This window comes from Lagenorhynchus albirostris, chromosome X (genome assembly GCF_949774975.1).
Source record: "Lagenorhynchus albirostris chromosome X, mLagAlb1.1, whole genome shotgun sequence".
NCBI lineage: Eukaryota > Metazoa > Chordata > Mammalia > Artiodactyla > Delphinidae > Lagenorhynchus > Lagenorhynchus albirostris.
The window spans coordinates 125458103-125485670 of NC_083116.1; the positions used below are offsets into that span (position 1 = coordinate 125458103).

Genomic DNA, 27568 nt, shown 5'->3' on the forward strand with positions numbered 1-27568 from the left:
TATATGTATGTATACATATAGATAGATATACACAGACACACACGTAGATATATGTATGTATACATATAGATAGACACACACACACACGTAGATATATGCATGTATACATATATGTGTACACACACACGGACCACACAAAAGCAGATGTCATGGCCTCCCATATGTGCTCGTTCATTTCTTTCTGCTGCGGACTGAATGTCTGTCTCCCCCAAATTCATATGTTGACACCCACCCTCCTAAGGTGATGGTATTAGGTGGCGGGGCCTCGGGAGGCGGTGAGGTCATGAGGGCAGAGTCCTCAGGAATGGGATTGGTCCTTATATCAACACGAGCAGAAACTCCCACAGTTATCTCTGTAGGAGTAAATATAACTTTCTTCCCAGAGCACTTTGCGGGGCTGTCAGGGGGTCCCACCGAACCTGCCGGCACCCAGGACTTCTCAGCCTCCAGACGGCGAGAAACAAGCGTGTGTGTTTATGTGCCACTCAGTCTGCAGTGCTTTGTTACAGCGGCCCAAAGGCACTAAGACTCTCCTCCTGCTCTGTCTGATTGACAGTGGCAACGACGGCAGCAGCCTAGCACCGACATTTACTCCGCGCTTCCTTTGTGTCCGGCAGCAGCATTCAGGCTTTCCAGGTGCTATGTGATGGGACACAGAACTACCACAGTAACCTGGCTGATGCCCCACAAGGAACCTAGGACTTACTCTCCTTCTCAAAAGCAGTGAGGAGCCTGCAGGCCTGGGAATAGCCCTCGAGGCCTCTGATTCCCTGTGTTGTTTGTTTTTTTTTTAATTTTATTTATTTATTTATTTTTGGCTGTGTTGGGTCTTCGTTTCTGTGCGAGGGCTTTCTCTAGTTGTGGTGAGCGGGGGCCACTCTTCATCGCGGTGCGTGGGCCTCTCACTGTCACGGCCTCTCTTGTTGCGGAGCACAGGCTCCAGACGCGCAGGCTCAGTAGTTGTGGCTCACGGGCCTAGTTTCTCCGCGGCATGTGGGATCCTCCCAGACCAGGGCTCGAACCCGTGTCCACTGCACAGGCAGGCAGATTCTCAACCACTGCGCCACCTGTTTTGAGCCTGGCCTTATCTCACTGCTTCTCCAGGCTGCTTTTGCTAGAAGCACACACCTGCCTTCCTGCAGGATGGCTCTGCTTGTACTCTGCTCTCTTGGTCCAGAACAGTGGTTCGTGCTTTTCAAGCGAGGGCCATTCCATCTGCCAGAGGAAGGTGCTGGGCAGTATCTGGAAACATCTTTGCTCATCGCCAGGGGCTGTGTATGTGTGTGCTGTCGGCTAGTAGGTAGAGACCAGGAGGCTGCTGAACACCTACCATGCACAGGACAGCTCTCCAAGCCAAAGAGTGATCCAGCCTCGAAGCCAGTGGGGTCAGGCTGAGCGACCCTGCCGCTCAATTCCCTCTCCCTTACTGCTGAGACCTCCCGGTCCCCAGGCCTGCGGCCGCGCATCCCTGCTCTTTGTCCTCGCGCTAGGGGACGGCCGCTCTCTGCTCCCAGCTCCCGCGGCGCCTCCCCGTTCCTCCATCTTGCCGTGGTGCAGTGCGCAGCACCCTCTTTATCCCCATTTGTCTCCTAGCTCCTGAGAAGGCTGACGACGCTCCCTGAGGGCAGGAAGCCCATCGGGATTCATCTGGTAACACAGAGCGCCTTCCTCAGTACAGCAGCTGGGGCTGCAGATGGACTGGTAGAATGGCTGAGAGACACCGGGGAAGCTGATGTAGACGAAGGGGGGTGAGAAACTGAATAAAACTGAGTCCTCATTGTTTTCAGAATGAAAGACTAGGAAGAAGTACAAGAATGAAGGATCTAGGTGCAACGGCATAACAGAGGGAAAAGAGCTTTTATTTTTTTATAACATCTTTATTGGAGTATAATTGCTTTACAACAGTGTGTTAATTTCTGCTGTATAACAAAGTGAATCAGCTATACATATACATATGTCCCCGTATCTCCTCCCTCTTGCGTCTCCCTCCCACCCTCCCTATCCCACCCCTCTAGGTGGCCACAAAGCAATGAGCTGATCTCCCTGTGCCATGCGGCTGCTTCCCACTAGCTATCTATTTTACATTTGGTAGTGTATATATGTCCATGCCACTCTCTCACTTCGTCCCAGCTTACCCTTCCCCGGCCCTGTGCCCTCAAGTCCATTCTCTACGTCTGCGTCTTTATTCCTGTCCTGCCCCTGGGTTCTTCAGAACCATGTTTTTTTTCTAGATTCCATATATACGTGTTAGCATACGGTATTTGTATTTCTCTTTCTGACTTACTTCACTCTGTATGACACTCTCTAGGCCCATCCACCTCACTACAAATAACTCAGTTTCGGGAAAGCAGCTTTTAGATGAAGATGTCATACAAGCAACAGTCTGAAAACACCAAAGAGGGCTCTTGGCCATATGTCTATTCCAGAATTAAAAACCCATCACGTTATTTGAGAATAATAATAGTTAATCATAAAAGTAATGATATTAAGTGCTTATTATGTGTATCAGCCCTTTTCATGAATTAGGTTAGCGAGTTGACAACAACCTATGATTCAGTCTTAATAAATCCCTATTACAGATGGGGAAATTGAGTCACAGAGCAGTTAAAAGTGATTTCCCCGAGGGCACACAGCTAGCAAGTGGCCATCTGATCTCTGAGTCCATTCTCTTAACCCACACACCAGACACTACTAAAAGTTGTTTAGAAACCTCTGAATGATTCAAAATGGTATCCTTTTTAAAAAGAGGAAGAAAATCATCTCTTCAGTTAATACCATTTATATTTCAAATTTCAACGAAATAAGTTGCAAACAAGGCCTACGTTGCAGAAACTAGACAGAATGCTTTCCAGGTTAAAGAGGCAAACAAAGATGAAGTGTACGAAAAAACTATATTGGGAACAAGAGACAGCAAAGTCAGATGCAGTGGTGCAGGAGTTTGCTACTGTTTCTTTACGCGGGCCTCTCACTGTTGCGGCCTCTCCCGTTGCGGAGCACAGGCTCCAGAGGCGCAGGCTCAGCGGCCATGGCTCACGGGCCCAGCTGCTCCGCGGCATGTGGGATCTTCCCGGACCGGGGCACGAACCCGTGTGCCCTGCATCGGCAGGCGGACTCTCAACCACTGCGTCACCAGGGAAGCCCTGGTACTGTTTCTTTTTGTTCACAGAGAGAACACACTTCACCCATGTGCTCCGAGGCCCGGGCCTGCCCTCACTTGCTTCCCTGGCTTCCTTTTCTGACCAACAAACAGGTGGAATTAGGCGATCTCCGAGGTCCCTTTCAATTCTAAAATTCTAGGCAGAGGAAAAAATGACCTTATCGTCCCAATCAAACCCACGGGATTTTAATTTATGGAGGTGCGTGAGTGATGACACGGAGAGATGAAGGCCACGGAAAGAAGCAGCCATTACTTACAACTCCAGTGGGAAGCGGCCACGCCAGGCCACCAGGGCCACAAGAAACCTTATCACATGCAGAGACCAGACGCCAAGAAACAGAGAGAGGAACCGGGACCACGGCTTTATGAACATAACGGAGGGTGGGGAGCTTGGTGGGGGTGACCCCTACTGGTCAGGAAGTGAAAGCACACATGTGAGAGTCTGTGCATGGGGGGGGGACTGTAATACGATTTCCACATGCCTGCAAAAGCCACCTCGAGAGAGAGAGGTCAATGGCTCTGGCCGTCGCTCCAGCCCTAAGATTAATGACCACCAAGCAGCCACTGGTCAACACACTCATCCAGTCCAACTGGCCACCGGGATTTGACAATGGGGTCGTTCTGAAAACGAAACCGTGGACTGCTAAGGAATACGTAGCACTTCCTTACTTCTGTAACATCCCTGGACACGGCGCAGTCAGCACAGCTTCTCCTCTGTCAGTGCTTCCCGGATCACAAAGTTTTCTCTAACAGCACTGCAGCTGCCTGCAAAGCGGCCCGCCTTCCTCTTGGGGGGCGAGGAGGGTGGGGGGACCGGGTGGCTCAGGTGTGCGGGTGGGGACAGTACCGATAAAAATAAAGACGGGAGAGAGGCTGAGGGTGGTCCAGAGCGAGCTGGACCAAATAAATCAAACAGAGGAACACAGACACAGACACACACACAGACACACACAGACACACACACACACACACACAGACACGCACACATGCACACACACGGAGTGAGAAGATGTAAACAGAAAAGGCGGGAGAATAAGAAATCATACCCTCATCTCTGGGGGCCGATGTATTATCAGTTCACTTCTTCTTTTTGGAAGTGATGGATTTGTCTCACCAGAGGATTACGTTTTCTGCCCGGGAAGCAATTTATAACCGTAAACTCTAGCTTTACCCATGGTAAAAAGCGCAAACACATGCTGAGAGTTCTTTCTGATTTTTCAGTCTACATCACTATACATGTTCATGACAACTCTACACTTCAATGTGTTTATCTTAAAAAAAAAAAAAAAATCCCCGAGACCCAGCTCTCCCGTACTGTCCCAATTCTCCAGTATCTTGCTGGAGAAAAAACCGAGGGCAGGGAGGTGGCTTTCTGAGCCACAGACCTGTTCGCACCGACCTGCCGTAACGTGGAATTCAGTGTAAAATGGGACTGCTTGGATGGCGCCCAGAAGAAATACCAGGAGGACCTCGTTAAAAACAGGGTTTCACTTCTAACATCTGGCCTGGACCCCAGGGGTGGCGGCGGAGAGCAGCCTGGGCTGCTGGCTGTTGCAGACCTCGCACCCCTGCCAAGACTTGTAACATCCGCTAAACCTGGGAGGCCTCCAGAAGGAGAGAGCACGAGTCAGGTTGTAAACCAAGGGTGCTACTTCCTCCTGGGGCCACAGCTGGCGGGGGGGGGGGGCGGCAGCTCCGCGAGGGGCGCCGGGGAGGCGGCCGCCCGCCCCCACAAGCTCACCCAGACCTCAGCTCCCGCTTCCGGCCGCCGCTCGGAGAAGCCTCGCTCGGAGCCCGCCCCTTCGGGCACCGTGGCCGCAAGGGCTTTGAACCCTCGTGAACTCTGCTATTCGTTGACTGGGAAAGTCGAGCACGACTGCCAAACCGGAGATTTACAACGGACAGCACGGTTAAAAACTACAATTAACATAGGACTTGGGGGGAAAACAGAGAAACCAAGTTGGAGGAGAGGGAATAAGTCAAGCATTATATGCTCGACACAAGTGCTGTTCTCACACGGGGGATTTCCTCCAGTCCGCTTGCCCCACGCAAAGTAATTTTTACGTGTAACTCTTGGGGTCCTAGAATTCTGCACCCGTGTTCTTTCTAACCTAACACAATATGAGCATTTCCCCCGGCTGCTAATTGGTGTCAACAGTCACCATTTTGGTTGAGTCTCTGTTTTCACTGCGAGTCATCCCTGACTTACACACACGGCCTCCAGATTTACTTTCAAAGACTAATCAGTGGCTTCCCACTGGACAGCCTGGCCTTCCTGTGCTGCTGACCCAGCGTCCCAGTACTTCCTTCCTTCCCCTCCCGTCCCGTATCCTTTGTTCCCCTCGCCAAGATGGTTCCTCCTCCATAAACACGCGGGGCTTTGCTGAGCCTCCCGGCACGAACTCTGGCTCTTGGTTTTGGTTGAAATGCTCTCGTTCCTCCTTTGCCTGAAGAGTTCTAGCTCAAGTGCCTCCTGCTCTCTGCACCCTCCCCTGTGGTCCTCTGCGAACTCCTCCAACCTCACTTTTATCAGCCTCTGTGTCACACGCCTCTTTAATTAATCTGTGACACTCTCTAGGTGGGGAGGAAAAGACTTCCCCCTCCCATCTGTCCTTCCAACCCCAGCACCTAGGGCAGTGCCACCACTCAACAGACAAGCCAGCGAGAGACAGGTAGAGACCTGCAAACCACGACAACTGCTTTATTCGTGCATATCAAGGATTCCCGGATGGCATCCCTACCTCTGACAGTACCTAAAACAATTTTACGTAGCACAGGGCCAGATCTTTTAAAGTCAAAGTTATTTACTTTAATGTGCCTCATGCAAGTACAATTAATAGATGTATTTGAAAATTCAGGATAAAGTAACTGCTTCAATTTAAGGAAAAATGTTAATAAATATTAACAAAATACTTTTAGGTAGACGCAAAAATGATGTAGACAGTACAAGAGAACTGAGGATGGGAAATACATGTGTAGACAGAGGAGGGCAACAGAAGTGTCCAAAGGACAGGGAAGTAACCAATACTCACTATACACACATGGGGGCAGTGGGGGCGTCCAGGTTCCCTGGATGGGAAGAAACTCCTACATTCCATTAGTAGGCTTGGACAGGAGTCTGCAAACTATATCCTCTGAGCCAAATCTGTTCCCTTGCCTGTTTTTGCAAATAAAGTTTTACTGAAACACTGCTACTCTCACGTGTCTATGTATTTTTTTTTTTTTTTGCGGTACGAGGGCCTCTCACTGTTGCGGCCTCTCCCGTTGTGGAGCACAGGCTCCGGACGCGCAGGCTCAGTGGCCATGGCTCACGGGCCCAGCCGCTCCGCAGCATGTGGGATCCTCCCGGACCGGGGCACGAACCCGTGTCCCCTGCATCAGCAGGCGGACTCCCAGCCACTGCGCCACCAGGGAAGCCCATGTCTATGTATTTTTGGTGGCTGCTTTCGCACTACAAAGACAGAAATGACTGGTTGTGACAGAGATGAAAATACTATCTTTCACAGAAAGATTTCTCCAACTAATCCAGGGGAGAGACCTAAACTAGGTGATGGGAGCAACAGGTGCTTAGGAAAGCAGTTTCTGATCCCTCAACTTGTTTTATGAGGCCACTATAACACTAAGATCCAAACATGATGAGGAAATCCAAAAAGGAACACCACAGCCTACCTTCTCTTGGTAAAATACACTCACATATTCCAGACACAGAACAAACGGAATTCAGTGGTATCTATGAAGAGGACAAAATGTCCGGGCCAAGTGGGGTTTATTCCAGGAATGCAGGCTTTAATGTCGAAAGATAAATCAACAATTTCACCACATTAAGAGTCAACAAAGGGCTTCCCTGGTGGCGCAGTGGTTAAGAATCCACCTGCCAATGCAGGGGACACGGGTTCGAGCCCTGGTCCGGGAAGTTCCCTCATGCCGCGGAACAATGAAGCCCGTGCGCCACAACTACTGAGCCTGTGCTCTAGAGCCCGCGAGCCACAACTACCGAAGCCCGCGTGCCTAGAGCCCATGCTCCGCAACAAGAAAAGCAACCGCGACGAGAAGCCCACGCACCGCAACCAAGAGTAGCCCCCGCTCGCCGTAACTAGAGAAAGCCCACGCGCAGCAACAAAGACCCAAGGCAGCCAAAGATAAATAAATTAAAAAAAAAAAAAAGAGTCCAGAAAAATCACTTAAGTGTAAGCTTCCAGAGCTAGATGGCCTGTTGTGAATCCTAGCTCTACGACTTCCTGGCAGTGTGAGCTGGGCACGTGGCTACCTTCTCAACGCCCTGGGTTTCTCATCGGTCAATGATAGCAGCAGCTGCACCTCCTTCTTAGGGTAATGGTTTTATCGGTCAAGTACTTAGAATCATGCCTGGCACACAGCACGTGCTCCACAAGGGGGCGCCACTGTCACTAAGGCAAAGCAGTGACAATGGGGAAAGAGGTGGCACTGACAAGATACGGGGAGTGCCCAGCTGATGGAGACAGTAGGAAAGATATTGTGGAGAAGGAATATTTGAACAGGATTCTGATGTTTTCATATTAAACTGCGACACGATTATGGAACAGAGGAAGTTTTTCTTTGCCGGGGAGGGACAGTGGTCAGGAAATGGCAATGGTATTAAGTGTGGAATTATGTTAAAGAATGCTTGGGAGATACACAGCCAAAACAGCAGTATGGAAGGCAACAGAGCGGCTGGAGGTAGATTACAAGACTGGGGGATCAGAGGGGTTAGGGATGGACCCCCACACTGGGGAATCAGAGAGGTTAGGGATGGACACCTAGACTGGGGGTGAGTAGAGAGGCTAGGGATGGACCCCCAGACTGGGGGATCAAAGAGGTTAGGGATGGACACCTAGACTGGGGGTGAGTAGAGAGGCTAGGATGGACACCTAGACTTGCAGAAGGAACAGCACACTGGCCACATAGACATGGGAGGGAAAGAAAAGGATGTCACCTTGGGGACAATGGCATTTAAGAAGTGGGTGGTGGAGACATCAGTAGAGCAACATATAGAAACTTGGGAGAAAAAGGACAGTGTTGTGTCTGACAGTCCAGATGACTGCCTCTTCAGTCTGGAAGGAAGAAAGGGAACTGAAATTGGCAGGAAATAAAATACATCAAAGCCGGACACTTTTAAAGTCACATTAGAATTTCAGAGCAGGCGGATCTTAAATGTAATGGTGTATGAACTTTGGGAACAGGCACCTTCGTAAGTGGTTATTTCGTCTTAGCTAAAGAAAGGAAACAGGAACCATCTTAGGTTTTTTCATATCATCACTAACGTTTAAAGTAGGAAACTACAGTATAATAAGACTTAAGGGCATCTTCGACAGCATCTAACCTCTCTCTGATGGCAATACCAAGGGAAATTGCTTGGCTATATTGAGCAAGACACATACTTAAACAACTGTAACTTATAAATACTCAACTGATTTTCAAGTGGTTTTTATTCTAATTGCTTCCCCCACCGCCCCCCCGACAAATTAATGAGCACAAGAATGGCAAGTCTTGAATCTGAGCTTTCACACACATACAAATGAGAGCAGTAAGCTTAGAAAAGATTGCACAACCAAAACTGCACGGGAAATGGGATGATTGTGAACATCTGGGACATAAAAAGGCAACTTCTCCACGGTTCCGTTTTGCTACTCTAAGCGGTTATCATCAAACCCAAAGAGCAGTTTAGGAAAACACTCTTTCTGAACGAAGTGGAGCTCGCTGGCAACTAGCACTACAAGAGGGTCTGTGATGAGACGATTCTCATAGTACAGTTTCTTCCCGACGCCCGTGCACAGCGTAAGGGGAGGCTCAGCCCCTCTGCAGACTGTGCTCTGCAAAGGGAACGTGGGCAGGCCTCGCTGGAGGAGGCGTGTGCATTAGTGATGCCACAAAGCTCTCCTGGGGGTGCTTTACTCTTTTCTACATAAGAGGCGTGGGCATCATATTCTCCAGCTACTTATCCACCCCTACATTTTTTAAAGTGATTTTTTAAAAGTGAGGTAAACACATACTCACAAATGCGTAAGTGACGGATATGCAACCACAACCTGGACTGGACTGGGGCAGGATGGACACAGCCAGGGCCTGTCCAGGTTCTCCTTCTGTCCCCCTCAGCAGGTGCTGCAGGCCCACATGACTGCCCTCTGATATAAACCTGCACACCAAAGCTTGGGTGGTTAGCAACACTGCGCGTGTCATCATACATGCTGCTGGGAGAATGAGGTACCATCAGGTCGCTCCGCCAGGAGAGGACACCTGCAAAGCTGTGCCCGGTTCTCCTGGACTGGACCCCGTGCACCTCTTCCCTTGGCCGATTGTAATCTGTATCTTTTTTTGGGGGGGGGGGGCGGGTGTATTAATTTTTTAAAATAAATTATTTTATTTTATTTTTATTTATTTTTGGCTGCGTTGGGTCTTTGTTGCTGCGCGCGGGCTTTCTCCAGTTGCGGCGAGCAGGGACTACTCTTTGTTGATGTGCGCGGGCTTCTCATTGCGGTGGCTTCTTTTGTTGTGGAGCACGGGCTCTAGGCACGCAGGCTTTAGTAGCCGTGGCACATGGACTCAGTAGTTGTGGCACGTGGGCTCAGGAGTTGTGGCGCACAGGCTTAGTGGCTCCGCGGCATGCGGGATCTTCCCGGACCAGGGCTTGAACCCGTGTCCCCTGCATTGGCAGGCGGATTCTTAACCACCGCGCCACCAGGGAAGCCCCTTGATAAAATTTTAATGGAGAAAAGTTGAAGCTATCAATTCAAAATAAAGGGCACTATCAGATGTTGCATAAACAAGACATTTGAACAAACAAAATATAAACCAAATTATACTACAATTAAGAGGAACATAACAGAAATGGAGACACATAGGATTGACTTTGATTGAGCTGCATCTTTTCTCCCCAGCCTTCCTGAGGTATAACTGACATATGCCAATGTGTACATTTTGATGCTCTGACACACGGATATACACTGTGGAAGGGTTACACAACAGGCTACTCAACACAGGCATGGCCTCACACAATTAACCTGTGTCTACTTCAGGGAGAGCACCATGCAGTATATTATAACCTGTATCTTGTGCTGTAATCCACTGAGTGTGACAGTTGCTAAATTCTGTGAATCCTTCTAGCAAACCATCGAGCCTGAGGGTGCTCTAGGGGGCGCAGCCCACAAACCACCAGAAAGGCACTGCTTCCATCTCCTGGCAGACATGAGCACATGAGACATCACTGCTTTACAGGATTTTATTTTATTTCTATTTATTTTTTTATTTTGGTCGGGCGGCTTGTGGGATCTTAGTTCCCCGACCAGGGATCGAACCCGGGCCGCGGCAGTGAAAGCACCGAATCCTAACCGCTGGACCGCCAGGGAACTCCCTCACATGATTTTAAAGGTACTTTCGTTCTCTACTCACATGGACAAACTGTTCAGGTCTTCCTGATTTATTATTTAATGAAACTAATATTTTCCTTTATGATTTCTAAAGCAAAGGCTACCATTACCTCAGAGAAATGCCTGTCTTTACCGTTTCATAAAGATTCTCTTTCTAAACAGGGACAACATTAGCAATGGAGAAGAGCCACTGCAGTCAAAAATATTTTTAGAGCCTCAGCTGAACAATAAGCCCTGAACTTGCGTTTAAATTAAGATAGTTGAACCATTAAAATGACTTCCCGAATCCGGGGAAACGTGTCTTGCATAAGAAGTCATTCCACGGTCCCAGGAAACACGGCGGAGCCTACCGGGTGATGTGTCAGCTGCTGGGATTACAGAGGGCAATGCCGCTTAATCATTTTTGGAGATGCAATTATTCAAAAATATTAAGAGGAACACCCTTTTCCTGGTTATCTAAACTCCTCACTGGGAGTCCAAAGCACCCCCCCAAACCGAAAACAAAACCCAGACTGAAGACTGCTACTCCCGATTATTTTATTATCTGCTAGAGAATGGTGCTGGCAGACTTCCCTCTTCCTCGAGTGGAAAAATATCCTGGAAAAATTTAATAAAAACAGGGACTGCATTATGCTCACTCTTAAAGTCTACTTGAGTTCTGCAGCAGAAGGAATCAAAACGCAGCCCAAGAAGACGATAGAGTGAGAAAATGAGAATCCCATTACAACTCCACTTTCCAATAAAAACTAACTGGAAGAAGAAACATCCCACAGCTCAAGGATGTGTATCAGGGGTTCTCAACTGGAGATGATTCTGCCCTCCAGGGGACATTTGGCAAAGTGGAGACATTTTTGGCTGTAACACGGGAGGGTGGGGAAGCGTTGCTGTCATCCAGTGGGTGGAGACCAGGGATGCGGTTTAACAACCTACAATACCAGACAGCCGCACCGGCAAAGAACAACCCGCCCCAAATGTCAACAGTGCTTCGGCTGAGAAACCCTGGCTCTTTCCTGACTGCCAGGAGAGGCTGACAGTCTTTTGATACTGCACGCTCCTGTGGCCATTCAGAATATCTCCAGAGATTAAGACCCTCAACTCTGCCCACCTAATAGAATTCTTCAAGCTAAAGACCATGAGGGGATATTTAACAACCTCGTACAACACTGGAAAAGGGATGGGGAACACTGCATAGACTTTTATCCTCCCCGTAAAAATACAGCCCGTCCAGTACCTATGGTCCCAATCAAATGCAGAATTGCTTCTCACGACAATTACCCAGGAGGAGACGGCCAGGTGAGCATGGCACCGAGTTTGCTGAGTTCCCAAGGAAGCAAAAACTTGTGCTATGTACACATGACCACTGCCGTTCACCTTCAGATGACCTTTCTTTATTTTTTCTGTTTCCAAAAGCCCCAGAAGGTGAGTGTGGCTATCCACTTCTTAGTTAATACAGCTATTAGTGGAATCCGAGTAAAACAGACACCCCATCAAAACCTAGGCCTAGGGGCTTCCCTGGTGGTGCAGTGGTTGAGAGTCCGCCTGCCGATGCAGGGGACACGGGTTCGTGCCCCGGTCCGGGAAGATCCCACACGCTGCGGAGCGGCTGGGCCCGTGAGCCATGGCCACTGAGCCTGCGTGTCCGGAGCCTGTGCGCCGCAAAGGGAGAGGCCACAACAGTGAGAGGCCCACGTACCGAAAACAACAACAACAACAACAACAAAACCCTAGGCCTGCACAATGGCTAATGACCTGCAAATTCTAATTAAAATTTCTCGGCCTCGGTTGTATTACTGACCTCTCTCTCTCTCTCACACACACACACACACAGCTCTGCAGACCATGGAAGTGCAAAATTATCACTCCTGTTTAATTTTTTTGTTTAATAATTTCAAGATTATCATGGACTGACGGGAAGTTGTGAAAACAGTGGAGTCCTGTGTGCCTTTCAGCCAGCCTCCCCCAATGGTGACATCTCATCTCGCCCTAGGACAATATCAAAACCGAGAAGTTACATCCAACCGACTGGTCACCTGACTGCAAACCTTCTCCAGGTTTCGCCATTTCTGACCTGTGAGTGTGCGCACGCGCATCACCTACGCACGTAGCGTGTAAGATTTTATCCCATGTGTCCATGTGTGATCATCTCTGCGGTCAAGACGCAGAGCTCTTTCATCAGCATGAAAGAACTCCCCCACAGCAGCCCTGTGCAGGTGGCCCAGCCACCCGACGCCCGGCAGTCATCTCTGCAGGCTTGCCCTTTTCACAGCGCTCTACAAAAGGAACCGCACAGTCTGCGGCCTTTGACGATGGCTTGTGGTTTCCAGCACATCTCCTTGGAGACTCACCCAGGCTGTGTCATGTATCGATAATTCGTTCCCACTTATTGCTGAGTGGGACTCTGGGATATGGACATATCACAATCTGCTGAGCCAATCACAGACATTTGGGAAATCTCCAGTATACTGCTATTGCAAAACATGCTGTTTTCAGCATTATTTTTAAAAAATAACCAGATTTTTGTAGGATACCAACCTAGCTTAAAAATGACGCTACGTATGCCAAGGACTCACCCCAAATGCTGTATGGTTCTATTAAGAAGCCTTTCAGTGTTAATAATGTTACTGTGGAATTTAAGTGGTTTCTTATCTTCCTTTTGAGACATATTTTCCAAACTCTGAAACACGCTATACAGAAAACTTACCTATAATGCTGTGATTTATTTAAAAGTTGTGTTTAAAATATACGTGACACAAATGCACCGTGTTACCTATTTGAAGTGTCCAGCTCAGTGGGATGAAACACATTCATACTGTTGTGCAACCATCCTCACCGTCCACCTCCAGAATCTGTTCATCTTCCCAAGCGGAGACTCCATCCCCTTCCCACACGAACTCCCCCTTCCCTCCTTCACCTGCCGGCACCCACCTTTCCGTCCGTGTGGACGTGACTCCTCCAGGGACCTCGTGTGAGTGGAAGCGCGCAGGATCTGCCTTTTGTGCCTGGCTTACTTCACTGAGTGCAGGGCCCTCAAGGTCCATCCCCGTGGGAGCACAGGTCCGAGTTGCCTTGCTTCGTAAGGCCGGGTAACATCCCACTGAATGGAGGAACCACACTGTGCTTCCCTCTCATCCGTCATGGACACTGGGTTGCTTCCACTGTGATTTTTTTTTTTTTTTTTTGGGCTGTGTTGGGTCTTCGTTTCTGTGTGAGGGCTTTCTCCAGTTGCGGTGAGTGGGGACCACTCTTCATCGTGGTGTGCAGGCCTCTCGCTGTCGTGGCCTCTCCCGTTGCAGAGCACGGGCTCCAGACACGCAGGCTCAGCAGTTGTGGCTCACGGGCTCCAGACGCGCAGGCTCAGCAGTTGTGGCTCACGGGCCTAGTCGCTCCGCGGCACGTGGGATCCTCCCAGACCAAGGCTCGAACCCGTGTCCCCTGAATCGGCAGGCAGATTCCCAATTTCTACTGTGCCACCAGGGAAGCCCCCACTGTGATTTTTTTTTTTTTTTTTTGCGGTATGCGGGCCTCTCACTGCTGTGGCCTCTCCCGTTGCGGAGCACAGGCTCAGCGGCCATGGCTCACGGGCCCAGCCGCTCCGCGGCATGTGGGGTCTTCCCGGACCGGGGCACCAACCCGTGTCACCTGCATCGGCAGGCGGACTCTCAAGCACTGCGCCACCAGGGAAGCCCCTCACTGTGATTTTTTAAGGAACATTTTACTGCCCTCTTAAGGCTGAAGCTCATCTTTTCCATTGGGTTCTCCAAGACATCACCCCTCCTTACTACAGCAGCTCACAAATCTGAGATGAGCAGCTGGGGACAGACAGGACACTTAATGCAAACTGCTCCATCTTTAGTTGAGCAGAGATTCTAATATAATTAAACCAGAGGCCGGCAGAAGGGTATTGGTGATTTCTGACATGACTGACAGCTTCCTGCTCAGAGTGTCAATGGCCTCAGAGAAGTGTCTGCTCTACTGCTGGACTGAAACTCCCAGGAACCCTTCTTGAATCCAGAATGGTTGGATTAAGACACACTCGTTCACAGGCCCCAAGTCACCTGGGGCTTTTTCAGAGGGGACCTCTTCACCCTCGCAGTCAGATGTGTGTTATTTCTCTCCTAACAGAAGCTCCATGAAGTGAATGAGAAATGTCATCTCAGTTCCGTTTACAACCTTTAGAGCCTGGCTACACAGTATTTCCCGCTCCTCCTTACGTGCAAGGATGATATGTAACACGTAACTGTGTACATTATGTAACATCCATGTACATTATGTAGATCACAGGAAACATGGTTGACTCCACCTGGCCAGTCACATGAGTGCAGGTATCGCGGCTCCTTAGGAAAATGGTACCTGCCTGGGGTGCAGACTTTTACTTTTTTTTTTTTTTTTTGGTGGTACGCGGGCCTCTCACTGTTGTGGCCTCTCCCGTTGTGGAGCACAGGCTCCGGACGCGCAGGCTCGGCGGCCATGGCTCACGGGCCCAGCCGCTCCGCGGCATGTGGGATCCTCCCGGACCGGGGCACGAACCTGCGTCCCCTGCATCGGCAGGCGGACTCCCAACCCCTGCGCCACCAAGGAAGCCCCAGACTTTTACTTTTGAAAACCACTGATGTTCCTCTCAGAATAAGGCACCTACGGCAATGCTAATATAGGCAAAACATATGTGTAATAGATTGGCCTCTCGACCACGCATCATGACAGATCAGAAAGTAAATTCCAGCGTACGAGGAGTTTTCAATCCTACTGGGAAGTCTTTAAATCTCTACAATGAAGAAAGAAGTTCACCATCCTGCTGATTTGTGATATATGATAAATGAATTTCTACCATCTATTATAATGATAAGCTCCTCTTACCGTCTAAAATGTTAAAAAAAACAGCCACTGGGGACACGCAGCCAGGTAACACACCCGCACCTGGCAAAACGTTAGGGAAACAACTTCTCACTTGTGTTCCTTGTTCACTGTTACGGTTACCACCACAGTCGTCAAGTGGTTTTGATTAAGCCTGTCTGTTCTTCCTGGTGTGCAAATGTCAGTCACAAAACTCACAGTAGAGAAACACTTCCCCAAGTTTCAATGCCATTAATACCTTGGGTGTGTAGTCAAATCAACGCATGGAAACTTTTAGCATCTGCCCTACCTGGGGCCCTGCCGGTCGGAATCCTGCTATCTACCTGGAAGCCGGCCCAGACGGACATATGTCCTGCCCACACGCTCGGTCTTACCCACTGGAGGGCTGGCCAGGCTGCAGAGTTTCCTAGTTTCCCGCAGAAAGGTGCCTGCTTAAGGAGGAGCCGGTGTGCACGGGCGGACGTTCTCTCACTCAGCAGATCTGGGGAAACCGTGACCCCGGTACAGGCTCACGAAGGCTAATTTTAAACCCTGAGAGGAAGCGTAAAACTTCATCAGTATCCTGTAGATGTATCTGCGGGGGACAGTGTCCTTTTCCTTACTTCCCAACATGTCCTGCGCCCCAGGCACCAATGAGCTCTACAACTCGAATCAAACCTATAAAACCACGGATGGCTGTGAAGTGCCTCGCTGCCGAGTGGGACAGAAGAGGATGTGGTGGCTTCTGATAAACTAAACCCACACTTGCCACTCGGCCAAGCAATCCCACTCCCAGATACCAACCCAAGAGAAATGAAAGCCCACATACAACAAAAGCCTGTACGCAAACGTTTGTGGCAGCCTTGGCTGTAATCGTCAAAACCTGGGGACAACTCAAATGTTCTCACACAGGACAAAGGACTAACCGCCCTGCATCCCTAAAATGGAATATGATGTAGCAATAAAGAAGGAACTACTGATGTACGCACCAGTGTGAACGAACGTCAAACGCACCGAGAGAGGCCAGACCGTCAAGGCTCCCTGCTGGAAGATTCCACTCCTAAAACATTCTCGCAGAGGCAAAACTACAGGGACAGGAAGCAGAGAGGTGCTTGCCAGGGGCTGCAGTGGGGGGAAGGGCCACAGGGGACTTTTTGGGGTGATGGAGCTGTTCCGTATCTTGATTGTGCTGGTGGTTACACAACTGTAAACGTTTGGCAAACACTGCAAATCTGTACTCCAAAAAGGATGAATTTTATGGCATGAAAATTATACCTTACATTAAAAAAAAAAGAGAGAAAGAAAAAGAAAAAGATGGTACAGATGAGGGTGGGGAGGGGAGAAGCAGCCACATCTAACAAGGAAAGGTCATGTCTGTCTTCTCCAAGGCTGCCAACTGAGGTGAATGAGAAAAAGGTCTTGTCATCGTTTAACGTCATGGAGCATCTGGCCCCAAACCCCCAGACCTTCTCTCCTTTCCAGAATTAATGGTGACATTGACCCAGCTCCATATGAGACCATCTTTCCCTCCATCCGTCATGGAGCTGGTCCTGTGCACACGACATAACAAAGACACTCGAGCTTGTTTGTGACAGATCTCCAAACCCATTCATTGAGCTCCTTCACCAGAGCCTTGGCAACTCCTGGCAGGTAACCCCCCTGGTTGTGTAAAGAGCTGCCTGCCACCAACGCTAGCGTCCACTGGGTCCCTGCCCCACTGGATCTGGGAGAACAAATTTTCTTTATAATTTAGATTTGAGGATGAGGCCCCAGAGGAAGTATTTAATATGCCTACAGAGACTCACTCATCGGATGTCCTCGCTTCTCATACCGACGCTGGGCTCCGCCACTGTATTCACGAAGAGCAGCGGGGAGGAACTCACGGTTCGCCCAGCGTTTGGAGGGGCTGCTCGCAGAAGCCCAGGCAGGCTGACACGCATGCACACTGAAAGAGCATGGAAAACACCGAGCAGCTCAGAGAGGCTGTGCCTCCTTAAACAGGTTGTTCATTGTTCGAACCTGGAGTTGTTTTACAGAGACAGCCCTGTGTCAGCACAAGACAAGAACCCATCTCCAGGATGACCTTGGAACCAAGAATCTTCAGTCTGTGGAACTCAGAGAACAGAAACGTTGCCACCAGAGCCCTTCGTGAAGCGAGAGACCCTTCCGTAAGGAAAACCTGGCTTCCAGCAGCGCGAGGAGCTTGTACGGGCTGACTGGAGACTAGCCCGTCAGCTTCCAAGTGCAAACCTCCCCCAGCCCTTTGAGTTTTGCCCCAAACCCTGGATCAGGGAGACAGATGTGAGTCCTGGCAGGTTGACCTCGCAAAAGACCTCCTTCTTCTCTCAAAAGCTGGTGACACAGTACTGGCTTATATGCGTGCTGGGCAGTGAGCCTTTGCTCGGATCGTGAAGGGAACTTACGGGCTGCGTGGCAAAGACGCTCTGCCACCATCTGCTTCTTAAAAATTGCCCAGACGGCAGATCTGACCACACGACTAACCCCTGTAAGGCAGAGGCCAACGGACTCCTAGCCCTCAAAACTGGACTACCGGTAGCTCATGCAAAAACCAACTGAGCCACGCTGGTGCCAGAGCTGGTCAAAATCTCCTCCTGCTGAGTTGAAAAGCCCTGCTTACTAACTAACCAGCTTCACGCATCAGGCTGCCATGAAGCGCACCTGTGAGATGTCACGAATCAACAGTGTTTAGGGAGTGCTTTCTACGGGCACGGCCCTTGCTTCAGACAACGAACGGTGACAAGAAGCCTTGAAGGAAAAGGCTGTGGAACATATACACAGCTGGGTGAAGGTCAGGGAGGAGTCCCAGATGATACGGTCAGGGAAGAGTCCCAGATGATACGGACTCTGCCTCTTGAGGGCAGAAACACAAAACAAGCCCATGTTCAAGATGCTTTCCTGAGTTTGCAGAGATGAGATGTGGATTCGCACAACACTTCCAGGAAAGTATCATTTCAATACCCTGCCCTCCTGCTATCTGGGGGGATGAATGTTCTGTCGGTTATCTTACTTGCAGCCGAAAGCATCCTACCTGATATGTGATACGTTTAGCACAGGACTCTCTGCATCGGCTCAGGCCGCAGGACCAGGAGTGCCCGTGGTTGCAGGGAACTTGTCCCTCGATGGGGGGGTGGCGGGGGGGTGGAACTCTGAGTCTATTCCTGATTGTGAGGTGATGAGCAGATCTACCAGAGAACCAGGGGTCTGCCTCACCGCGGGGTCCTCACCACCTACCATCTCCGTCCTCCTCCACGCCCACTTTCTTCTACACACAACCTGAGGATGAAGATTACTGAAGACGCCACAACAGAGAACTTTCAACCTCTAGCAGAGAAGCCACGCTGGGAGGGGTTGAGGAATCAATCACTTGTCACAATACAGGACTTAGTTAGCTTTAATGCATTTGACGGTGGTAAAGGAGAGAGAGCACAGATACTTAATCAAGAGACTTTTTTCTTTCTTTTCTTTTTCTTTTTTTTTTAAATTAGAAAGGAGACATTGACAGGCCAAGGAGAAGGTGCTCCTGGCACTTGGTGGGTGCTCAATAAACATACGCTTAACCAAAGCTTGAGATTTGAGATAAACATGTACAACCCCCAAATGAACACTTACACCTTAGGCATTTCTTCTTTGGGGCATGTCCTCGTGGGGTACTCGAGTCAGTCGTCAGAGGAACACAGAGTCCTCTCTTAACTCCTCACTCAACCTATGGCACTTTCTCTAGGGAGTCTGACAAATTAGGACAGCAGTTCAGCAGACGTTACATGCAATCAGCGTTGATGAAATTCTATACATTGCTGTCTCCCAAGTCTCCCTCTCAGTTGCCTGGTTACAGAAACTTTATCAACAAATGTGAGACAAACGTAAACAGACACCAAAAAAGGAAGTTTCGCCTTTCTGGGGGAGGAATGGAGATTTCTGCGTTTACTCAAAGAGGTCCACAACGCTCTTGCCCCACGGCCCGGGAGAAACCTTTCTCTGGGTTACACGAAAGCTTTCTTTCGCACCCTTGATTCACCCTGCTGTGCGCAGACGGAGGCGGGAATTGTAGCCTGTCATTGGTTCACACATTGTGACTGTGCTTTTACCTTCATCCTATCTTTGGGAGGAGGTGTTTCTAAAAGGAAAGAATCCCAAATGCAATGCTGGAAATCTACAGGGAGACAGGGTGGGGTACATGGAATTTTCACTTGCGATCGTTTCTGGGAATCTATCAGATCAGTGCTAGGGGAACACTTGTACTGCAGCTGAGATTCCCTGGTTAAGTTCTGAGGTTAAGGCATCAGAGCTGTGGTGGTGATTGCCCTGGTTTACAGGGGGAGGCAGTGCCTATTTTGTTTTGCTTATCCATTTTTTATACTATGTTCTGGCAAAAGCTAATCCAAATGTTCGAGTGTATATGTAGAAAGAACGTGTACTTTCCACGACTAATTCTAGCTGGGGTCGCTGCAGAAAGAGAGATCCAGGCTTGGTGGGGAGAGGTTTATTTATAACATGCTACATGCCCGATGTATTTCATCCCTTTTGCCCAGAGTAACCTTTTTTTTTTCTAATTTATTTATTTAATTTTTCGGCTGCGTTTGGGTCTTTGTTGCTCTGAGCAGGCTTTTCTCTAGTTGCGGAGAATGCGGGCGACTCTTCCTCGTGGTGCACGGGCTTCTCACTGCGGTGGCTTCTCTTGTTGCAGAGCACCGGCTCTAGGCGCTGTGGGCTTCAGTAGTTGCAGCATGCAGGCTCAGGAGTTGTGGCTCGTGGCTCTAGAGCGCAGGCTCAATAGTTGTGGCGCACGTGCTCAGCTGCTCCGCAGCATGTCGGATCTTCCTGGACCAGGGCTCAAACCCATGTCCCCTGCACTGGCAGGCGGATTCTTAACCACTGCGCCACCAGGGAAGCCCCAGGATAACCATTTTTCCAATGGGTAAATAATGTGTTCAAGAATAAGAATCGAGCCATTTGGTTTGCCTTCAAGGCCTGCCCATCGCACCCTTCTGGGCTGACCCTGAAAGAGCCCGTCCCAGGGGCCCACAGTTGGTTCACCCTGAGTCCTAGCACGTGTGTTTCTGGCAAGTGGGACCTGGGAATTGGCTTCCTTCTTGAAAAATCAAGTTGCAGAATATATAAAACATGACACCAAGTGTATAAAGCTTAAATGTGTGCAGAGCAAACTGTTATAGGTTGAACTGTCCCCTCAAATTCACATGTTGAAGTCCTACCCCCCAGCACTCCTCAGAATGTGACGTTATTTGGAAAAAGGCTTACTGCAGATGTAATTAGTTAAGATGAGGTCGTACTAGAACACCATGAGCCCCTAATCCAATATGACTGTGTCTTTACAAAAGGAGAAACCTGACAAGTTTAGACAGAGAGGTACATGCAGAGGGAGAATGCCACGTGAAGGTGCAGGTATGTATCAGGGGAGGATGCACCTACAGGCCAAGGAGAGCCAAAGACAGCCGGGAAAGCACCAGAAGCTGGGAGAGAGGCTGGGACAGACGCCACCACAGCCCTCAGAAGGAGCCACGCCAGCTGACACCTTGCTTCGAGACCGCTATCCTGCAGAACACTGAGACGATATATTTCTGTTCAAGCCACCCCACCAAATCACCCCACCCCCATATAAATACACCATATGTACACACCAGCCCATAAATGCCCTCCCTGTGCTGGGGGCCAGGAACCCCAAATCACCCCACCCCCATATAAATACACCATATGTGTACACCAGCCCATAAATGCCCTCCCTGTGCTGGGGTCCAAGACCCCAAATCACCCCACCCCCATATATACACACCATATGTACACACCAGCCCATAAATGCCCTCCCTGTGCTGGGGGCCAGGAACCCCAAATCACCCCCGCCCCTCACCGTATCTATCACAACTGCTCTTGATCTTAATTCCAATCTGATTTCACGTGAACAGAAACGTCAGGGGAAAGAACATACTGCCTCATCCCGCCCCCGGAATGGGACGGCCCCAGAACCTTCTCCTCCCTCCTGTAATCCTCTGAACAAGAGTGTTCTGAGCTCTTCTTTTTCTATAGCCTGAGTGTTCGACCAGTGCATGGTTGCTCGCCTTGCACTTGGCATGTGGAAGATGATTTCCTACGGACAGGAAGCCTCCGTCTTACCTGACTCCTGGAGATAGCGATACACCAGAAAGTTCACCTCGTCACTGGTTATGCTCATCTTAGCCTCACCTCGCGGCGATGAGGTCTTTACGAAGCGGGGGCCACCTTCTGTGAGAACGCTGAGAGGAGAAAGTGGAAGAGAGTTTTGAAGCACTGCTTGTAGTTTTTTTTTTTTACTGCATTCTTTCTGAGATGATTAAAAAATACAATACTCAGGATGTTGTCCATGTGAAGGTAATTAATGCCTGATCCGTGCTGTATTTCGTGATTACATAAAGATTTTATATTTGTGTGTGTGTGTGTGCATGTATATATAGACACATTCATACAGGTGAAAGTTTTCCCAAAAAAGATGAGTTGGTGTATTTTATAAATGCTGGGATGGACTCATATATAAACCACTAATGGAGACAAACTCAGGGACCACAGAAAATGAGAACAAACACTGATTTTTTTTTTTTTTTTTTTTTGCTGTACGCGGGCCTCTCACTGCTGTGGCCTCTCCTGTTGCAGAGCACAGGCTCTGGACGCGCAGGCTCAGCGGCCATGGCTCACGGGCCCAGCCGCTCCGCGGCATGTGGGATCTTCCCGGACCGGGGCACGAACCCGTGTCCCCAGCATCGGCAGGCGGACTCTCAACCACTGCGCCACCAGGGAAGCCCCGAGACACTGATTTTTTATTCACTAAAGTGTGCGTTATGATCACAACGCAGTCGACAGCGAGCTTGAACGGAATCCCGATGCGCAGTAGGACAGACGCGGCTGCCTTCGATGCCGCCCTTCCCTAGACAGATGGGGAAGACGACCGGGTAGGCCAGCAGGCACGTCGACACCCCCAGGCAGGGCGACCATATGGTCTGGAAAACACCTGTGGCTCTGAAGCTGCGATTAATCATAACACCTTCCACTGATAAAAGTTCAGTGATGAACCTGACCGTCACTGAACCTACAGGGTGCACATGGCCCTGAGAAGGCAGACACGCATCCGTGCGGAGCTAAGTCAGCGTGTGTCACCCTGACATGACTTCTACACAGAGGCCGGGTGTCAGGAAGCCAGCCCATGGGCACAGAGAGAACCTACATCGTTTGTGTTTTGCCACAGAACTGGCTGCATCGGTCTGGCCGAGACCGCAGTACTGGAAGGCACGTAGAAACCTGGGGGAGGAGCGAGGGGATGATGAGAACTTCGGAAGCCTCTGTGTCTGAGGCAGACGAGAAGAAGGAGCCTTATTTTCTTCACAATCCTAAGTCAGACCTATGAGCACCCTGGCCCAAAGAGGACCGCAGTCACTCAAATAGAACTCTTTCACCCACAGACAGAGCAGAATTCACACGTGTGCAAGAGTGTTCACTCCAAACGGCAGTGGCCAAGAAGGGCCGCAGCTTCCTTCAATTATGTCGTCAATACTGAACATTTCAGGCTGTTTGGGAACTGTCTTCAGAGTCCACGCCATATGTTTTCAGGCAGCTTTATGGTGGCAAATCTTTCATTATTGAATTACAATTAAATTTCCATTTGTTTAGAACAAGATAAAAGGACAAAACGCACATTTCAAGTTGGGAGCATTTGAATTAAAGGTTGTCATAATGGACACACCCCACGATGGCCCCCCAATGAGTCCCACCTGATATAATCCCCTCCCTTCCAGTGTGGGCAGGACCTATGACTCCCTTTTACCACACAGAATATGTCAAAGGAGATGGATGCCACACCCTGGTTAGGTTATATGGCAAGGATGACCGGATGTCACTCCTACAATTGTTACATTACATTGTATAAGACTCTTACTGGACTAGAGAAAGACGCTCCTGCCGGCCTTCACACGAACCGCCCAGGGACCCAAGGGCAGTCTTTAGGAAGCTGTGCGCCTCAGTCCTACAACCACAAGAAAACTGAGTTCTGCCAACAGTGTGGGCTTGGAAGAAGACCCTTCCCTTCTCAGCTCTAAATAAGGATGCAGCCCAGCCACCACATGGCTGCAGCCTCTCGAGACCCTGCGCAGAGGAGCCCCGCACGTGCCCAGTCTCCCAACCCTGGGAAACTGTGGGAGAACAAACGTGTTGTCTCTAGCTGCTGAACTTGTGGTCATTTGTTATGCAGCAGCAGATAACTAATACAGTGGCCTCTTGGGACACTCCAGTTCTCACTTTGTCGTCTTAACAAGATTTTAATTTGTAGTTACCAGAATTTTGTCATGCAAAAATACTTATCTTCTTCACTTAATTAGGTGGTATTTCTGCACTTTTGTAGACACTGGAAAGAAAATTTGATGGTCAGAATATACATGTGTCCTGAGACGTCTGCTTGAACTCTGGGGAGCTCACACAGAGGATGGCATTAGGAAGATATCTGAGACTAAATAAAAAGCTATGAAATCAGAGCATATACAAGTGAAAAAATAAAACATTATTCAAGGGACAGAACAAATAATAACAGAGATGTGCATGGCAGAATAGTGTAGCTCTAAAGAGACTTTTGATGATCCTGAGTGGCAGTAATGATGGTGACTCACTTCTCATGAGGAATTCAGTTTCAGGTTCTCTCTATGGTAAATGGTAAATGGTGGCGCCACTGGGATGTGATTAGGTCATGAGGGTGGAGCCCTCATGAATGGGTTAGTGCCCTTATAAAAAGAGACCCCAGAGAGTTCTCCCTCTTTCTGCCATGTAAGAACACACTGTTGCACACTTAATAGACTACAGTATAGTGTAAACCTTACATGAAGGGAAGATGGTGTTATCTGGCCCTCACCAGATTCCGAATCTGCTGGTGTCTTGATCTTGGACTTCCAGCCTCCAGAACTGTGATAAATAAATGTTTGTTGTTTAGGCTGTCCAGTTTATGGTACTGTGTTATAGCAGCCTGAATGGACTCAGACACCACCCCTAACTCCCTTTTCTTTTATTGTCATTTTGAGTACTTATAAACAGTGAAATCTAATCTAACCAACAGGGTCTCTCAGCCTCAGGGAGTCTGACTTGGGGCCAGACGATTCTCTGTTAGGAGAACGCTCTGCACACTGTAGGATGTTTAGCAGCGTCCCTGGCCTCTTCTCACTAGACTAGACGCCAGCACAACCTCCCCTCCATCCCCTACGGTTGTGATGATCAAAAACACCCCCAGACATTGCCTAATATTACAAATTGCTAAACTGCTGCTGGCTGAGAACAACTGTTATACAGGAAAACTAAGCATTTTGTGTTTGAAATGAATTCCATTTATAAAATTGTAAGACACTGTGGAGCTAGCTCATAGACATTGCCTAATGAAACGGCCACGCTACTAAAAGGGATCCTTAAAATGCACCAGAAGGGCTTGGCTTCTTCAAATAGTCTGTAAAATCTTTCCACAAAATCACATTTTCATAAGGAAAGTGCTGATTTTTGTCTTTCAGCATACAGATCTTCGTTTTCTAAGGAGAAAGTATTTGGATACATACGGACGACACCCCTGCACCCACAGCCTGGTTCACGTTTCCCACCCCACAAGTGTCTGTAATATATATTAGAAGTGTCTGCACAAGCGTTAGCACAGGACTCTGGAGCAAGAGCATTTAAGATCCTCCAGGGACGGGAATTATGGACGCCTTCTGTGAGCCCGTTCCTCTGTTTTTCTTTATGCATTAGCCTTTTTCCCAACTAAGAAAATTTCTGTTTAAGCTCTAGCTCTCTACTTTCTGATCCCAGATTCATCTTCTCTCTGAAATTTTAAGTTAGAATCCAAGATCAGAGTGTTTTCCCCAATATGGTGTTAACTTCTTAAAGGATTTTTGATTTGTAAACAGCAGAGGAAAGAAAACAAAAACCATCCCCGGCCTGCGATAGAACCAGGGATGTCATACCATTTGGTCCACAAGAGTGTCATGTGTTTCTACTGACTGGTCCACCTCAACATAGGCACACCTGGAGGTATTGTGGTTCAGTTCCAGACCACAGCAATAAAGTGAGTCACAGGATTTTTTTCTGATTCCCCAGTGCATGTAAGAGGTTTCCATTATACTGTAGTCTATTAAGTGTGCAACAGTATTGTGTCTAAAAAAAGCTATATACCCTAATTAAAAAATTTATTGCTAAAAATGCTAACCAAAATCTGAGCCTTCAGTGAGCTGTAATCTTTTTGCACTAACATCAAAAATCACTGATCACGGGCTTCCCTGGTGGCGCAGTGGTTGGGAGTCCGCCTGCCGATGCAGGGGACGCGGGTTCGTGCCCCGGTCCGGGAGGATCCCACATGCCGCGGAGCGGCTGGGCCCGTGAGCCATGGCCGCTGGGCCTGCGCATCCGGAGCCTGTGCTGCGCAACGGGAGAGGCCACAACAGTGAGAGGCCCGCGTACCGCAAAAAAAAAAAAAAAAAAATCACTGATCACAAATCACCATAACAGATATAATAATAATGAAAAGTCTGAAATGGTGCAAGAACTACCCTAATGTGACACAGAGACACAAAGTAGCAAATGCTGTTGGAAAAACGGCGCCAGCTGACTTGCTCGCTGCAGGGCTGGCATCAACCTTCAATCTGTAAAAAACGCGATGTCTCCGAAGTACAACGTGGCATTTATGAGGTACGACTGTACACATGAGGTACATGTATGTACACATATGAGGTATGCCTATACATGTATTAATTAAAGAAAACTGATCTAGGGCTTCCCTGGTGGCACTGTGGTTTAGAGTCCGCCTGCCGATGCAGGGGACACGGGTTCGTGCCCCGGTCCGGGAAGATCCCACATGCCGCGGAGCGGCTGGGCCCGTGAGCCATGGCCGCTGAGCCTGCGCATCCGGAGCCTGTGCTCCGCAACGGGAGAGGCCGCAACACTGAGAGGCCCGTGTACCGCAAAAAACAACAAAAAAGCTGATCTAATAAGTGGATCAAAGTCCCCCCCACCAATAAGACACCTTCTTAAATTAAATGGCTTAAATTTCTTAAATGACTATTTCTTCTAAAACCTAACTAGTTCCAAAAAAAGGATTTACAGTGACCAGTGAACTGAAATGTGCATCTATATCGTGAGACTATTCAATACACACCGGAGAACATTCTTTAAACCGACCATAAGCCACAGCAACATGCAATCCACGCCAACGCTTTGGGTTTGATTACAGCAAAATCAAGAGCAACCAACGATTAACTGGTGTCTAACTGCGGCGCCTCTGAGCAAAGCGCTTGAAGGTAGCTGCTGTCATTTTACTGGGTCAACATCACTATTTTGACTCAAATGAGTAAAACGGCTGATCTTCACTTGGCAAAAGCTACTGCTTTAGACAAATTTCGTCAAGATCTACATAAGGCTGGGAAAAAAAGTTACCTATCCTCTTTTCTCCAAGACAAGAGCTCAATTTCCAGAGACAGATGTTAGAATAAAATTATGGATTTTTTAAAATCAGGGACTTTCTGTATAATTTCATGTATAATAAATAAACGTGCTGGTATTACAGTGCTATTCAAAGTTTCAGGGACAGGCGCGGGCTTCTCTACCCCAGACACAGACAGGTGAAATTTACGTCAGTGGCTCAATTCCCAGGTCTGGTGTTTTGTTTTGTTTTGTTTTTTCAATTGTGTTAAAATATACACGACGTTTAATTTACCACCGTGCCATTCTGAAGTGCACAACCCGGTGGAGGCATTCAGGACATTCCTGTTCCTGTGCAGCCGCCCCCACCTACCTCCACAACTTCTTCACCACCGCCAACGACCTCTGTCCCCAGTGAACACTACCTCCTCGTTCCCCCCTCCCCCAGGCCCCGGGAACCACTCTTCTGCCTCCTTTCTGTCTCTGTGAGTCTGAAATGAGAGCCAACGTTCCATCTTGCAGGTGGGAAGGTGGTTTCTGTCAGTTCTGAAGCACTCTGCAACTGCAAACACTAGCACAGCCCTGACGCTCGCCATGGACTTCCTTCAATCACCATGAGGGCCGGACATTACTTCCTACAAACACCTCTTCAGAAAGAAACGCTCTGTGACGAGAAGACCCCACAGTGAGAAGCCGCCACTCCTCACGGGAGACGAGCATGTGGACCCCAGTCTCGTGTTTACTGTAACCCCACTGCAAA

General features: G+C 49.0%; 1 protein-coding gene across 11 annotated transcripts in view; it reads right to left on the reverse strand.

Moving 5' to 3' along the window:
* Positions 1-27568, reverse strand: part of TBL1X (transducin beta like 1 X-linked) — a 228229-nt gene that overhangs the window by 32810 nt on the left and 167851 nt on the right. For all 11 annotated transcript variants that reach the window (XM_060138712.1, XM_060138710.1, XM_060138709.1 and 8 more), the window contains one exon: positions 21517-21635. In XM_060138712.1, coding sequence (XP_059994695.1) covers positions 21517-21574 — 58 coding nt within the window. In that variant the 5' untranslated portion in view covers positions 21575-21635. The remainder of the gene's footprint in view (positions 1-21516; positions 21636-27568) is intronic.